Raw genomic sequence first — 16,213 nt, 5'->3', positions numbered from 1 at the left:
CCAGCCCAAGGCATATCCCTTACATGTTACTTAAGTCTTGTTTTAAGGACATCTGTGGAATTCAAGTGATGCATAAGCCTGTGTTCAGGGAAAGATTTCATGCTTGCTAGACATCATATAGATTCAGTTTCCTGAACAGACAGTTTGCACCACACTGTTAAAACTTTCTCATCTCCAGGACCCAAAAAGGAAAGAAGTACAGTCTGTAGCAGAGTTTCGCAGGCCAAAGAGAACTCATACCCAATGCATCAGGTGTGATGACAGGTACAAAATACTCCAGAGCAGAGTTCCTGCTCCTATTATTAGCCAGGGATAGAAAGGATACTCTGAATGGCCAAGATCAAACAAGAAAAAAAAAAAAAGGAAGAGAAAGGAATCTGCATGTTTTGCTAGTTCTGATTTAGTTTCTTAAAGCCTGTCCTCTGTTGAGATACAGTCAATTGGTTATTTACTTATGGTTTATTTTCCTTTCTTACTACTGCAATTTGAATCCTACTCAAGCAGATACAGATATTTACTGGCTTTCTGTAGTAGTGACCTTACTCTACAGCTAATTTGAGCTATGTCTTCCCAAGTTTATGGCTCCATGAATATTTTTTTTTCCAATAAGGCAATCAAAGTAGAAAAAAAACCAATTTGCTTCACCCTAAGATAAACTACGCTTTGTTTTTTTTTACAGAGAAATTTAACAGAAACAGAAAATAGGAAAATTAGTTTCAGATCAACAGAATGTATTTCATTTATTTTTTGATTGTTTTACCCTCTGAAAAAACTTTTCCCTTTGTTTTCAAGATATAAGTCAGTTCCAAAATGAAAAATGCTGTTTAGAAATGAAAAGTTGACAAGTTATTTTTTTTCCTTGAAAGTCGTCAAAAAGAAGTATCTTGACATTTTCAACATTCTTTCCCATGTTTTTTTGGCTAGAACTATTCTCTAGATTTGAAGTATCAATTTCACAGAGAGTTTTATTCTTCCAAAACTTTATTTTCTGGCAAAACTAGTGCTCCTTAAAAAACGGTTGCCCAGTTCCACTCAAATTACCCTTCCTGAGTTAGTTTGGCTGCTGTGGAAATGCCACACAGTGACATTTCTCTTCCATGACTGATGTTGCATACCTTCATGTATGGCATTTCTTAGCATGATTCTTAGCACCACTGTAAACTGAGCTACAGATTTCTTTACCATGGGAGAATTTATCTTGACTGGGCACATGGAAGGAATTACAACAAGGCAACAGAAAACTAAGGACTTCACTTATATTTTAACCTGTCTCCAGCCCAGGCAAGTCAAACTGAGTTAAAAGTGCCACTGTGCTCAAGTTAAGAGGTTTTATGTGTGTGTGGGCAGAACTCAAACCAAGAGCAACATCTGAGCGAGAACTTGAGCCAACAGTGCTATACCGACAAGCTATAGGTTGTCTTAGGTACAGTCATACTTGAAAGGTTATCAGCAGAGCTATACCAACACGTATTTACAGCAATGTATTCACACCAGTTCAAGCCTTGATGTCCACACAGACACTGTGTTTTCCAGACCCTAATCCAGAGGTAATCTCTTAAAAAGGAAACAAAGAAAACAAATAAACCATTAATAAAGGAAAAATTGAGAGCTTAGGTGTGTGAGGCAGTACAGATGGGGATTATATTGTTCTTATAGCTCCCCTTCTGCCCCCAAACCCTTTGTTCCTTGCTGCCCTGTCTTGCCCTAAGTTCAGCTGCCTTATGAGGGACTTTCTGAATGAAAAGCTTCTGGAAAGTGATTTTTCTTCTGTTTGATCAGGGAGATGGAAGATATTTGATTGAAAAAGGTTTTTTATTTACTTAGAAAGAAAGCCACTGTGTTTTTTAACTATTTCTTGAACTCTGATTTCTTTTGTTTCCCCTACATATCTAGACTGCCTTCCTGCCCTTTCAACACCTGAAGTAGTAGCGTCATGAACATATGCCACAACTCTTTATTTCTAAGGAGCTTTGTGAGTGCCCTATTCAGCTTTACAGCAGAACTTCTGGGTGTGTACATGACCTCAGTGATAGTGATTCTGAGTAATGGGAAGCAAGTAAAAAGAGAAGCAGTCAATCTGAAGCCTGCTCTGGCTTAAAATTTTCACATACACTATTATTTTAAATAAGAAGTCCAGTTTTCAACTCAATTAGGCTTTTGGGAAAATGCTTGCCTTCCAAAGAAAATGTTAATACCCTGTCAAAGATCTGAGCACTCCCAAACTGAAAATATATTAGCTGAACATGGAATTATGTCAACATTTTCATTATAAATGGAGCTGTGGTGCTTTGCAGGGCTTCTCATCTGACTGCCTGGTGCTCTTGCTCCCTGTCAGTGAAGCATGGGGTCAAGCTTCATCTCCCATGAGTGTTTCCTTTCCCTTTTCTTGATGGCAAATGGAGATGTGACATCAGAGGTCCTTGCTGTGACACATCATGGGAAATGAATTCCCTGTTTTTAGTAAGGTACTGTGACTGTAGGTTCTCTGAAATACAAAGTCAAAGAAGTTGAATGGCTTTTTATCTAATTCTGTTAGCTTTTTGGTAAATGATCCCTGTTTTCTCACCAGCTCTCTTCAGGCATTTTACTTAATCTCATCAGCGTAAGCCTGTATGTACCTGCCAGCAAAGAGTACAGAAACCCACCTTGTGAAGATCTAATGCATAGTTCCTTCTCCTTTCATGAACTGCTTGTTACAGCTCAGTCTGGTCCTCAGTAAAAGCCACATGCTCCTAAGCCCAGCCTGGGAATGAAGAATAGCTCACATTTTCTGGCTAACTACAAACAGGTATCCTCCAGAGTCCGATAGGGTGGAAGGCTTGTGGACTCCTGCACACATCGGGAGATTAATCTTCCTAATCTTCCTAGGTATACAAATTGGGACCAGCAGCCCCAGAGACCAGTGAGATTGAGGTCCTTGTGCTCTTTCTACAGTTACTCTGTGGAACCAGATGCTGAGTTGGGCTATTCATAGTCATGTCATTGACGGTACTGTCCTTTGACCTTAATAATCTACTGAATTACCCACTGAAGCAAGGCCAGAAAAACAGTGAGTTATGTGATTTATGCTTGGTCATTACAGAGGGGGTCTCCCAAATAAGCAGGAAGAGCTGGACTCTTCCTGGGCTTATTTCCTATAACAGCAGCAAAGGTGCAGCAGGGACTTTGGCCCATAGCTTTTGCTTCAATGCTCAGTTCCAGAGACAGGGAAAAGGTGTTTACATTTGTTTTTAATATATTTGTTTAACAGATAACTTTGGCCAGGGGAGTTCCAGTCCCACAGTCGGTGCCTGTACAGACTTAAAATTTCTGTTTTACAGAACAGCAGCAGGCTCTTAAGAGCCTTTTTATAGCTAGAATGGAAGCTTCAGGGGTAAAATACAGCTTTCATTATAAAGGTCCTTTTACAGTGACTCATTATTTTCTCAAAGACATATTCTCTGTGCAACAATTTTTCTTGTCTGATCTCTATCCAGAGACGATATTTAGGAAGAAAAAAAGGAATACTTAAGCAGAAGCTACTCAATCATCTTGCTTGTTTCTTTGTCTAAAAAAAAGAAAGAAATTCTGTATATGATCCAGTCCAAACTTTTGTGTTGTGATAAATTACCTACAACTCCATGATCTTTGGTCAGATCAAACTTATTTTGAAAAACACACTTGGATCTCAAGGACACTCTGCATCTGCAGAGATGTCAATGGACACCTTTGGCATTCTGTGCTCCAGAAGTTACTTCTTGCATGCAGTATTTGGTATATTCTTGGTTTTTTCATTAGGCCTTCACTGGGCTCAGAATATAATGAGACTTACCTAGTGATGTAGTTGGCTGTGACATACAAATACATGACAAATGACGTTGCAAAAAACTTTACAGAGACCAGTGGATCTTCTGAGAAAGCTAGGAACTTGTGAAAGATTATGTCTCTTCATACACCAAGCAAAAACCTACTGTACAGCACTAAATGCAGAGCTGCAATGAAGAAGTCCCATCAAATGCAGCCTTCATGTTTTGCAGCTCCAAATGAGCAGTGGCTGCTGGAGATCTGGGGTGTTGGATGCTGGGGAGGAGAACCTGGTGCAGACAGTGTTGGCTCATAGGAGTCGGGCAGGGAGGGAATCCAGGTGAGCACAAGGGGAGGTCTGTCTTCACTTCCTCCTTCTACTGGGGTGGACACTCAGTCTGAGGTTCTGTATGTCTCTGGGCTTTGCTCTCAGCTGGGGAAATGATTATGGAGGAAAAATGCATCAAGACATTCTCTGGAAATGTAGCAGCCCCATAGCCACCCAGAGGTGTATTGATACTAATGCAGGTTTTTATCAATCTTGCAAAAGTCCTGAACAAATAAGAAGACAAGACACTAGGACAAAAGGCCATAGCTGGTAACACGGTTGCTATGATCTTTCAGTTTTCAGATTTCAAATGATTTTCTTGTGTTCCACAGGGGGTGGGGAAAGCTGGCACCAACCGCGCCCTGGACTGCGGCTCTGGGATAGGTCGGATCAGCAAGCATGTCCTGCTACCAGTTTTCAAGAGCGTGGAACTGGTGGATATGATGGAGAATTTCCTGGCTGAGGTCCCGAACTACCTGCAGGGCAAGGAGGACAGAGTAGAGATGTATTATTGCAAAAGCCTCCAGGAATTCACTCCAGCCCCACAAAGATATGATGTCATCTGGATTCAGTGGGTTTCAGGTTAGTTCAGCATGATTCATCCAGCTCAGCATCTCAGAGAACTACACAGCCTGTGCTAAAATTAATGTTAAAAGAGTGGTGCAGCTGTAAAAGGAGGTTCTCAAGTCCTTGATAACGCCAGGCCAGAACTGACCAGTGCTGGAGGCACAGGGCTAGTTTTGCACTCAGTCAGTTCCAGTACCTGGTCCCATAGCAGCCAGGACAAGCAAATAGGAAAATAAATAAATACATCTGAAATTGCTGCACTCCTGTAGCCTTCCTGTGGAGTCAGGCAGTCCTCGCAGTCCGTATCTCCTAAAGCTTGCCACAGTACCCTGCCATCCCAGGAACAGTCCTGCTTCCTTTAAAATCTCACAAGAGACTTCTGAGAGTTCTCCCTAGCCACATGAACAGTGGGTACAGATCAAGTTGCTTTTTTCATGTCAGATAGTGGAGGAAGGTACAAATACCTGGGAGCAGCTTGCGTGCTAAGGTGCAGCTGCGGAGTAGGCCTTATAGATAGGCCTTATATATTGAGCAGGAATCCTCCTTCTTAGCTACTACTGCTGCAGACAGATACAGAGTGTTGGCCTCATATGTGAGAAGTGGTCTGTCAACACCTCCACATCTGGCATGTGGTGGGAGAAAGACTAGCACTGTGGCAGTACCAATGTGTAAGGATCAAGCTTGGCTGTGAGGATATACAGCATGTGAGACCTCATTGTTGGTGTCTTGAATCTTGGCAGATTTTGGACACCCTTTTGCCCATGTGTTTTTCATGGGCCATTGGGTACTGCAGACTGCCAGGGAGATACCCTTAATGATTTCTCACCTTCTGCCGTGCAATTTAACAAGAAACATGAGCCTTTTCGAGAGATCTCACCTGTTTTGTGGGTGGGGCAGTGAAAGCATTTGAAGGTAGGACAGGTTGTTGGGTTTCTGTGCTTACAAGATTGATACGGCCTTCATTTAACGATGGTTTCCTTTGGTTCTTTGCAGAAAGGCATTTTCCACACAGGTTTTACCACTTCTGCATCATGTTTTGGCATCCTGTGGGATGGTTTCCAGCAAAGATCTTGTGGGAAACACTGGCATGATACCCCTCACACACAGAACTCGTTAGGCTAAGTGGCCCTTCAGGGATATCCCCTTTGGTCCTTTCTTAGCCTCTGCCAGTGGAAATCTCTCCTTCCTGCTGGTGTTCTCGGAGGGATTTCTGAATCTGATGATTGTTTATTGAGACCTGGGGTTTATTTCAGGAAATAACCTGAAAAAATAAAAAAATAATTAAAAAAAAACCACACCATGGTGAAATCATCGAAAGCTATAAACCATATGATGGTATCTTTTACATGCACTGATGCTTATCCAACAGGTTCAGTTAGCTGTGTCATCCAGCACCACCACCCCATTTAACAAATACCTGCTACTTCTCCTGCAGCCACCCCAGTGAATGCACTGGAGCATTAATAGCAGCAAAGAGGCAGTTAGACAGTGTGGGCTATGCTCCTCACCTCCCCCCAGAAAAGATTCTTTTTTTTTTTTTTCCCTCCTACTTACAGCAATGATATGGGAATTAATTACTTTTGTAAAGTGTGCAGAGATCCTTGAATGAAAAGTGTTGTAAGCCCATAAGCAAACGGAATAGCCATGCAACTACAGAAGTGAATTGAAGGTGACCTGAAAAGTCAACTTTTTATTCTCCTGTCCCAATCAGTCAGAAATACCATTTTTGGCAGGTTTTTTCCCAAGCTGTTCCTTAAAACCTTTACTGCTGAAGAGTTCTTAATTTTTCTGGAAAACCTGCTGCAGTGCCTAGCAGTCCTTCTAGAAAGGTTTTCTCCTCATCGTTGGACCTAAGTGTCCCTTGTGCAATTTCAGCTGGCAGGATTCGTTATTCTAAAGCACAATAGGAGTCCTGAACAACTTCTCCTCACCAAAACCCCAGAAATAGTTTCTTGTTAGGCAAAAGACAAAGGCAGAGAGATCAGCACAGGAGATGGTTTTATTCAGGAGCACTTAACTTGTCCTCTACATGTAGTCTTAAACAGTAGTGAAACTGGTCTTAGAACAGGTCTTTCCTCTATTGCTATACAAACAAATTGCTTGAGAACAACTTAATTTTCCTTTGCATTTCTATTCTTTTTGAATAATCAATCAACCATTAGAGTAAACCTAGCTCCTGTCTCATCTCTTGAACAAATCCCAGTCAACATGAGACAGAATGAGTGAAGACTTGTTGGGGCTGTGCTGATCAGCTGGGTGGCTGCTGACAAAGGCAGCGTATGCCTCTTCTTTTGTAGAAATGGAGGGCTGATTCTCCTTCCTCCCTTCAGCCATAAATTGCAATTAACTATATAGCGATCTTCAGTATTAATCAAGCTTCCACCACTATCTTGAATTTGGCTGAAATATGCCAACAAGCTCCACACTTTTTGGGGTAGCGGGGCAGGACAGACTGGCAGATAGCAACACAATGAAGACCTCATTTTGGAGGGAAGCTAGGCTAAAAGCTAAGTTAAGAGAACATTAAATTCCAAATTAGGTGGCCAAATGCTTCAATGAATCTTGCCTATGCAATCTTGATTTGTCTTACATATACATAACTATATGAGCCCTGGCTGTTACTTTATGAAGAAATACAAATGTAAGTTTACATTTCGTACTGAAATTACCATTTTCCTTCAGCTTTGAAGGTATTCAGCTTTGGGCTTTGTGTCTTTTTTCTTTCTCTTTTTTTGGGGAGAGTGAAGTAGTTTAAAAAAAATGACATTCTATATCAAAACGTGGTTTTGAAATGACAACTTCCATTTATAAACGTTTAGATCTACCATGAAGAAAACTAAATATTTTGACTAGAAAATACAATCAACTTTTTCAAGTTTTTAATTCAGTTTCTGACCACCTGCCCTTGTTAATTCATTTTAGATAGGTTTCACATGTGAGGTTCTCATTTTGCTCTTCTCTGAGCCCCACTCTACTGATCTCAACAGAAGTGATCTTTGAGAACGGAAATGCAAAACACAATCTCAATAACATATTAAAAAATTCCTGTTTTTAAACACATATGGTATATGCAGAAATCACAACAGTATGGAGCAATATGAAGAGTTTATTTGACAGTTTGTTAGGTCTTGCATTCCTCATTGGATCTTTAATCCAGAGCTTCTTTGATGGGCACGTAATGTTACATGAAGTTACAGAGATTTGTAGCACAAAAAGCCAGAAGGGACTGTTAGATTATCTAATTTGACCTATTCTATATTACAAGCTGTTATATTTCATTGCTTTACCCTTGTACTGAGCGAGTAGTTTGTGTTCAATTAAAACATATCTTGAGAAAGTCAACCACGCTTGATTTGAGGACTTCAAGAGGTGGTAAATCCACCACTTCTGTTGGTAGTTTCCAATTGGTAATTACTTACACTGTTAAAACAGTTGTCACTTATTTCCAATTTGAATTTGTTTGGCTCCAGCTTCCTGCCACTGATTCTTATTATGACTTTAACCACCAGATTAAAGAACCCTTCAGCACCCAGTATTTTCTCCACTATTGCCACTGACTTCTGTCCACATCTGTTGCTACTACTAATATGGATCATAAATACCGATTTGAGCTTGTAACTGTTGATCTCATTGATTTGCCCAGGTTTTCACAATGAAACCTGGTAGATCTAGATCTTTTCCTAAAGATCAGTAATTGGGACATGAAGAATCAGATCTAGGCACCATTCTGATGTGCACAGGGGGAGTCTGCTGGAATGGTTAATAGTGATCTGTTTTCCATCTTTTCATCTGTAGGCTATCTGACAGATAAAGATCTCCTGAAGTTTCTCATCCGGTGCCAGAACGGCTTGAAGGATAATGGTGTTATCATTCTCAAGGACAATGTAGCCAGGGAGGGCTGTATCCTGGATTGTCTGGATAGTAGTGTGATCCGAGACCTCAACATCCTCCACAGCCTCATTGAAATGAGTGGACTCACCATCCTACGAGAGGAGAGGCAGGAGGGATTCCCTGAGCAGTGTGTCCCTGTCTGGATGCTGGCCATGCAGAAAAGCCCTGGCCATTCCTGACTGCATAATGTGACGGCAGATACTGGACTATGAATGAACTACAGGACTGGGGAGGAGAAAGGGGAAGAAAAGCATCTGCTGGGATCCTACTAACCATGTACTGCTACTACTGTAACTGTAGGGCAGGATCAGGGGAGAATTAAAATTGAGCCAGCTTCTCCAGGGAATAGTCTGCTTCTAAATCCTGCCTGTTTCATCATAGCCTCTGTTTTTAAAAGCCTTTCTAACAGCTCCTTGTGAGATTTCTCTTTCATTAAAGAGTCAACGCTATGACAAAACTCAACTAATAGAAAATAATTAGGTCTGATGTTTCTGTAGTGGCTAATACATTTTAGAGTGCTCTCTATGAGGGGTTAAGAAATAAGCCTGTTTTTTACTATGGCACTTAAATTTTCTTGGAAGTTAAGAAGGATCTGTCAGAAGCAGGATATTCATAATAACAACTGCTGGAAAACCTAACCCAACTTTTGACTGTCATCACTATCATCTGTACTTTAAAAATATTTATATCTAAAATGTAAGGGAAGTTCTACCCATTCATTGGCATCAGCTATGCAAATTTTTATTTTTTATTTTTTTTGCTTTTCAGTCAGTTAGGACAATGAGACAACCTGGTAATTTTTCTTTCCTTTCCTTTTTAATGACTACTTTATCTTCCTTCTGTTTCTGCAATAGAACAATAGTGGTGCATAAGGGTTTTCACACTCCAGGGAAAAATGTAGATGACATATATGCATGTTTGCATTGAAATTTTGTGAAAAGATTGTCCCACAATCCACTTTCTGGAAAATATTTTTTCAAAATGTTCGCAGTGGAAACCACTTGAAAGCATCTCTTTATTATTCATACCACTGTAAATTTCTTTCTTTCCCACATTCAGAACAAGTCTGGCACCATATGCAGAGCTAATGGGATTTCATGGAGTGTTAATAGTAAGACTGTAAGAAGAACTAATACAGTATTGTATTAATTAACAACTGTACGAAACTGCAGAGTGTGTTAGTGTAACCCAAAAGCATCTATGATTTATATTCAAACAGCAGCTGTATAAGCCTGGATTTGACAATACTAACACACATACCATCTCCTTAGGGCTCACAGAAATTACACATTGAGCTTCTTGTCCCCTTCATATAGGCACAGATAGTGCTGTGGGAGGACAGAGTTCATTTTGCAAAGATTTTCAGAATATGAAATTCTTCAATATGAATGAGTACAAGAAGAGACAATTTTGAAATTCTCTGGAAAGGAAAACCACACAACTACAGACCTTTCCAAGCTGATTAAAATTTTTCATTTGGACAAAATCAAATGTTTCTTTTGAGTTCAACTTTTAAAACAATTTGCATTTAAAAAGTTTGTTATTATAACGCAGCAAAAAGTAAATGAAATATGGCATGTTCAAAATTTTAGAAAGGAAACCTAATATTAGAATGGACTGTTCTGACTCTGTCAGTATTTTTTTCTTGTTTTATTCCCTTGGAATGTAGTTTTGGCAAAACTTACCAGACTTTTTAAAGAGTTGCTTTACGACAAACCGGCATGTTCTACTGGAAAGGGGTTCTATAAAGCATCCTCCACATGACTGTATGCACAATTGTCTTTGTGAAATATTGTCATCTGTGTTAGATTAACTCACATAGAAGCCTGAAGATAACAAGATCAGGGAACCTCTCAGCTGGATTTTAGTACTGTTTGCTATCCTTTGATAACAAATCTCCAGTTTTGTTTTAATTGCATAGCTCATCTTCTCTAGCAATATGGTTGCATATGTTGAGAATTTCCAATTTATGGCATAGGGCTTCCTGCAGTCAAATCTTATCCAGTAATTGTTCTCTTAATGTGCCATTACTAATTGTAGCATTAAGGAAAACAACCCTGGTGATTTGTTGAATATTCTGGCGTGTCATATAACCTAGAAACCTATGGTTCCCATGACACAGATGCTTCTGGAATGTTTTGGCTAATTTTTCCATTCTAATCAACTGGTAATGTGCATAAATTTAGCATATAATGTTAAAAACCCTAGGTGAATACTTTGTTCTGGAATTGTCCCCCAAACTAAGTGCTTCTAATTCCCTTTAAGCCACTACAATGTTTTCAGTCTACCAAAACTGCTAAAAGCTGGTGCAGTGATTGGGTGAATATGTGCAGAAATTTGAAGGAAAGCCAGTCTCTTGTTTTATAGGAAAGAGGCATCAGCCCTATAGTTAGCAACACCGATTAGCACTAACAGACAAATATTTAAAGGATCTAGATACAGATTACAAATTAATTTGTTCTTCACCATTTTTATTTCCTGTCAGAGACATCTGCCATGGTGCAGAGTACTTGGAGGCTGCTGGAGCACCTAATACAATCATGTCTGTGCCATGCATATCTGAATGGTGTTGGTTGCTACAATGGCAAGAGAACGGCATTGTGGAAATAGGGAGGTAAACAATTTTATAAATATCTAAGCAGCTGCCACATCACATCTCATTGTATCGAATAAGTCAGCTGTTCACTTCCACACCAGAGTGGGTGCAGTTCAGTAATGAGAGATGCTCTTCCAAGGTGGATGCAGGATGAAAAGTGGTTTAGGATGAAAGGTAGAATATAAATGTCTGGTATCAGTATCAGTGAAATAGATTTTTTGAGGTAAAAATGTTCTTCCCATATTTTGTACCTTTCCTATTTGAATTTCCAGACTATATATTCACAAATATTTCATGAAAATTGGTTCCCTTAACTATGTGAGAATGGAAACAAGTAAAATCTTAATTTAGTAGAAAAAAACATATTTCATGGTTCCCACATTCCTGAAAATTAATGTTTCATGGCTATGTTGCTTCCACAGTAAAATATTAAAGCTTTTCTGGTGACATAATGAACCTCAAGAGTAAAGAAACACAAGCTCTCCAGGGGCATAGATGCATGGGATTGCAGCAGATTCAATAATATTTTGGTTTCCTCCTTTTCCAAGTACATTTTAATTCAAGAACTCCAAGTTAACCACTGCAGGCCACCCTTAAAAGTTCATGAATTTGGGTAAAGGCCATTCTTGGCTTTAAAGTTCTGGCCTCTCTGGTCTTTACCATAATATGTAGTAATAATAATAAATCACTAATTTCAAACAGAAGATCTTGCTTAGAAACCATCTATGCATCAGTTTTTCTTTGTTGTTCAAAGACTGGATAATCAACTCAGTTGCTCTGCCTCAGCTTCCAGGTTATTTAAATCATGCATTTAAAGAAGTCTTTGGCTTACCAGTTTGCAGTGGGAGCTTGAATCCCATTTGTCTGGTGTTCATGTAAGCACTTGTTCCCAATCTCAACATTACCAGGAATTTAATCCAATATCAAGACCCCTGCTGGGGCAGGTTTCACAGAACATTTAGCATCCCGAAAGCTCAAACCATCGTTCACCACTGACAGGTAATTAATGAACTACCCAATTAGTCCTAGGTAGTCAATGTTAGTCTGAGGCAACGAGTACTTAAGCAGTCAGTTAGCCAAAGCACACGAAAGCCTACTTCTGCCATGTCACCAGCAAAGCTCTTGATAATGCCTGGTTTTCCCATATCAGGTCCAATGCTTATTTTCTGTGTGACAGAAGGCCAAGTGTTATCTGTAATGTATAAATGTGAGATTCCTTGCAAAACAGATCCTCAGGCTCTGATGGTAGCCCCTAAGTGCTACTGCAACCCAAACAAAATGTATGGAAGCAATCATATCAGCAGTCTGAACAGCAATTCCAACTGTGCAGCTCCAGCAACCGTCAAGCTCAAGCCGTTCATGTTCAGAAGGTGACTCAGACATTACAAATGTCTTTTCATTCCTAATTGGAATAGAGAGCCATCATTTCGAAGCATAATGCTGAATGGATGTTCTAAAATATTTTGTTTCAGAAATATTGAAATGATCATATCAAAATTTTTAGTTTGACTTTTTTGTTTGGATGTATATATAATCTAATCTAAACTTACATGTTATGTGAGATGATATCTTAAATAATACATTACACAGTATTATAACAGTTGAAGTAAAACATTAGTTTCCTATAGAATACTCTAATAAAATCTGTACTTTCCCTGCCCCCAAAGTTAGTGAAACAAGTCAACAATTTCCAGAGGAAAGTCATTTCAAGAGGAACAGTCCTGTCAAGAAGTATTTACCCAAGCTGTTTTTCTCTAGATGTATCACATGAGTTCTGGCATCTTGCAGTGTGCCTGGCCTAAGGAGTAGCCACTTCAGGCTCATTGACAGGCAGGAGGAAGAAACTGGCATCTGTAGAGCAGTTCAGACCACCTCAGAGCTGAACTGGCTTGACATAAGAGAATATCCCTTCTCTCCACTGGCTGTACAGTCAGAATGAAAATACATCCTTGTTATAACCAATTTAATATCTGCATTATGAATGGTAAACAGAAGCGCAGCGTGATCTGAGGAGCTGTGACTGTTGAAACCAGAAAAGGGCATGGACTTGGATATCCAATTAAAAATCAAAGTCATGGCACTGGGGCACAGCATTAATGGGAGGAATATATCATATTGCCATAATCAGCTGGCATAACACCAATTGATAAAAGATTTGTCAGTTATGCCTCAGAGTGCCCTGAATACCTTTATGCCATTCTCGTTTGTTTTCCATTCTCTTAATCCAGGCTCCCCAGAGTGTTTACGATGGCATATCAGACAGTAGGCCTGTCCAGAGGAACTTGACTGTTACGTGTGATTAAAACCAGTTGCATTGCATCCCACTCCTCCTCTATTCCTTTGATGCTTCTTCTAACTTGCCAAGAAAATCCCTCCTCCACTTGCCAAAAGTGATTTGTTCTCTGTGGACATCACCACATCTCATTGAAGTAAAGCAGATTACCTTTGATTTTAAGAGGAGGTAATTCTGTTTATCTGAGAGCAATAACAACAGGCTGTATTTCAAACATGCAGGTTAATACCCTTCCCTTTCAATTGATGTCAAGTAGGCACTCCCAGACCTTTGTACCAAACAAAGCTCACATTCTCATCATCACCATAAATAACAATATTTGTACAACAATACACATCCCTAGACCTTGAAGTGTGTACTATCATTGTGTTCTGGATGAGGAAACTGAGGCACAGAAGGGTGATCTGGGCTGCATTACAGCTTTATCTAAGTGGGAGCTGTGAGTGATTAACACCTCCACAAATCAGGCCACTACAGGATCTACAGAGTGTTTTGCAGGCAGACATAAACTTATTCTGCTTGCGCTTGGAGCAGATTGAAACAATGTGGTTGTGGTTAGCCTGCTTATTAGGCCAACCTGATATGTCCTGCAAAGAGAGGGCTCAGGCTGGACATTGTGCTCATGAACATACACAGCTTCTGTTCATTTCAGAGCTTTAGTAGAACAACCTGGTGTATGACCGCAGCAAAAATAAAGACAGAAGATTGGTGGGAAGTCTCTCTTCCCTGTCTCTCTCTTCCAAAAATGTTGAATTTGAAGGCATTTTAATCTGTTCTGGTATTTTCAGGCTCCTGAGACTAAGGTTTTGAGACATTTGAGGAAGTCCTACAAACGCACTTAACAGACACCTGTTGGTGTCTCTGGATTTCTGTAAGTCTGAAGATTTGTCTTGTAGGAACCTAAGCTTTACACAAAACTAAGTTTTACAATGACTCAAACTGATTTGTACGTACATTATGCCTGATTTTTCCCCTCTCCCTAAGCTCTGACAATGTGAATGTACAGTCCTGATGCACAGGTGGCTTCTTCCAGATCTGTAGCAGAGATTCCCAAATAATGACACACATGGCACACATGGTGCCAAGCCTCTGGAAAGTGGTACCCAGCACTTTCTGAACAGCCTTCTCTGCACACGCAGCCTGACACTGCTGGTAGCAGCTTCAATTCCCACTGCCACTGCTTCTGGGGCAATACTGCAGTGTGGGAATCCTCCCACACTCTTCCAATAACAGAATAACAAACATTCAGCACTGTCAACTCCAGAAGGTCAAAATCACAGATCTAGCATTAAAATCTTTGTTTGGAAGATGCATATGCATACATGAATACAGAGCTTGTATCAGCCAAGGTGACCTGTGGTCCTTGAAATATATGTGGCTTGTCAGCTTTTAATGGGTCATCAACTGCAGAGGAACGACGACCACTGTGTAATCTGGATCCCCAGTATTACACTGAGGGTGAGATGTATCTCACCTCATTTGGGTCATCTAAGAGACAGTTTTCTGAAGTTAAGGTAATTGTCAAGACTTCCTGTTAGAGTCACTGGGGAGAGATCAGCTCCTCCCAGAAAGCTTCTTCACTCCTGCAATGGTTGTTCCATATTTTCAATTTCAGAAGGAGCCTACAGGGCTGTTGTAGGTTCAGACAAGTCACTCTGAGATGTTTAAGTGACATCAGATGAATTCCAGCTCAAGTGTAAATCCATGGACTCCACTGTGAGACCAGTCGCCAGTACATTCAAGTCTGCTTTCTCCCACAGATGCACAACTTAGATCTGCAGCCCCAGCAGTATAATCTTACAAGCTTCTACTGAGAACGAAAGTGAAGGTTGTCTGAAATTTTCCCATCTAGATAACACACTAGTTTTATTTATGGATCAGTATGCGTGTGCATTGCTAAATAAACAAGTGGCTTCTCCTAAAATCAGGTTACCATTGCTAAACTCTTAAAACTCCAACCCATAAAATAAACAGACTCCAGGAGTTACCTGTGACTCTTGCCACTGCAGCAACTTCAATGTAACAAGAAGTCAATAAACCCCCATCAACAAAATCCCCACTGGGATTCGGCAACTGAGACTCTGAAGCAGCAATCATCAAGGGAGTCTAAGTGATTCAGTAAAACATTAATGTTCCCAGAGGAACCATTTTGGGGCTGCCTTGGTTTGGTGAGAGGCAGCCCTAATTTGTTACCAAAGGCAAAACATAGGCATAGGCCATTGGAGAGGCTCCTGTTTGGATGGTGTCTGTAGAGTCACTGCTGTCAGACTTGCTCTCTGCCCTGGGGTTAGGCTATATATCCTCCCTACCTCTCTGGATGCCAAGGCAGAGGGGCCCTGAGCAAGCGAGCACTTTCTCACCCTCCACTACGTGTGTTTTTTTTCACTGCTCGGGTAGGATTCAGTCCCTGTCTTTCTGTTCTCTATCTTGCAGATCCCCAAAGTGGTGTCTGATACCACCTTCACTTTGCAACATGCAGTGATTATGATTGCAGTGGGCAGAGTACACCCTGCCTTTTCCCTAATGTAATTGAGATTAGTAATTAATTCTCTCTTCTTCTGGACTCTTTCAGTGCAGGCAGTTTTGTCCTGTGTCCCCCAGCAGACTTCATTCCCCACACAAAGGAGAGAAATACCATCTCACAAAAGATGTCTGAGCACATCATTGCTGTGATCTGAACCAGCCATGCAACATCCAAGACAGGTACACATATTGAACAAAAAGATTTAGGAATCAGTGGACTCCTTTCCTTGGT

At 40.4% G+C, this 16,213-nt stretch overlaps 1 protein-coding gene across 7 annotated transcripts in view; it reads left to right on the top strand.

Annotated features, from left to right (window-relative positions):
* NTMT2 (N-terminal Xaa-Pro-Lys N-methyltransferase 2) overlaps nt 1–16,062 on the top strand; it is a 37,972-nt gene extending 21,910 nt beyond the window's left edge. For 4 of the 7 annotated variants that reach the window (XM_083847753.1, XM_083847755.1, XM_083847752.1 and 1 more), the window contains 2 exons: nt 4,444–4,693; nt 8,474–9,665. In XM_083847753.1, the coding sequence (XP_083703879.1) occupies nt 4,444–4,693; nt 8,474–8,748 (525 nt within the window). In that variant the 3' untranslated portion in view covers nt 8,749–9,665. Of the gene's footprint in view, nt 1–4,443; nt 4,694–8,473; nt 9,666–11,054; nt 14,180–14,246; nt 16,001–16,030 lie in introns of those variants that run through there. The other 3 variants (XR_014587829.1, XM_083847757.1, XM_083847756.1) reach the window with 3 other exon arrangements.
* The last annotated feature ends 151 nt before the right edge of the window (nt 16,063–16,213 follow it).

The sequence above is a fragment of the Anser anser genome (assembly GCF_964211835.1).
Source record: "Anser anser genome assembly, chromosome: 8".
NCBI lineage: Eukaryota > Metazoa > Chordata > Aves > Anseriformes > Anatidae > Anser > Anser anser.
This window is presented reverse-complemented; position numbering and strand designations above follow the sequence as displayed.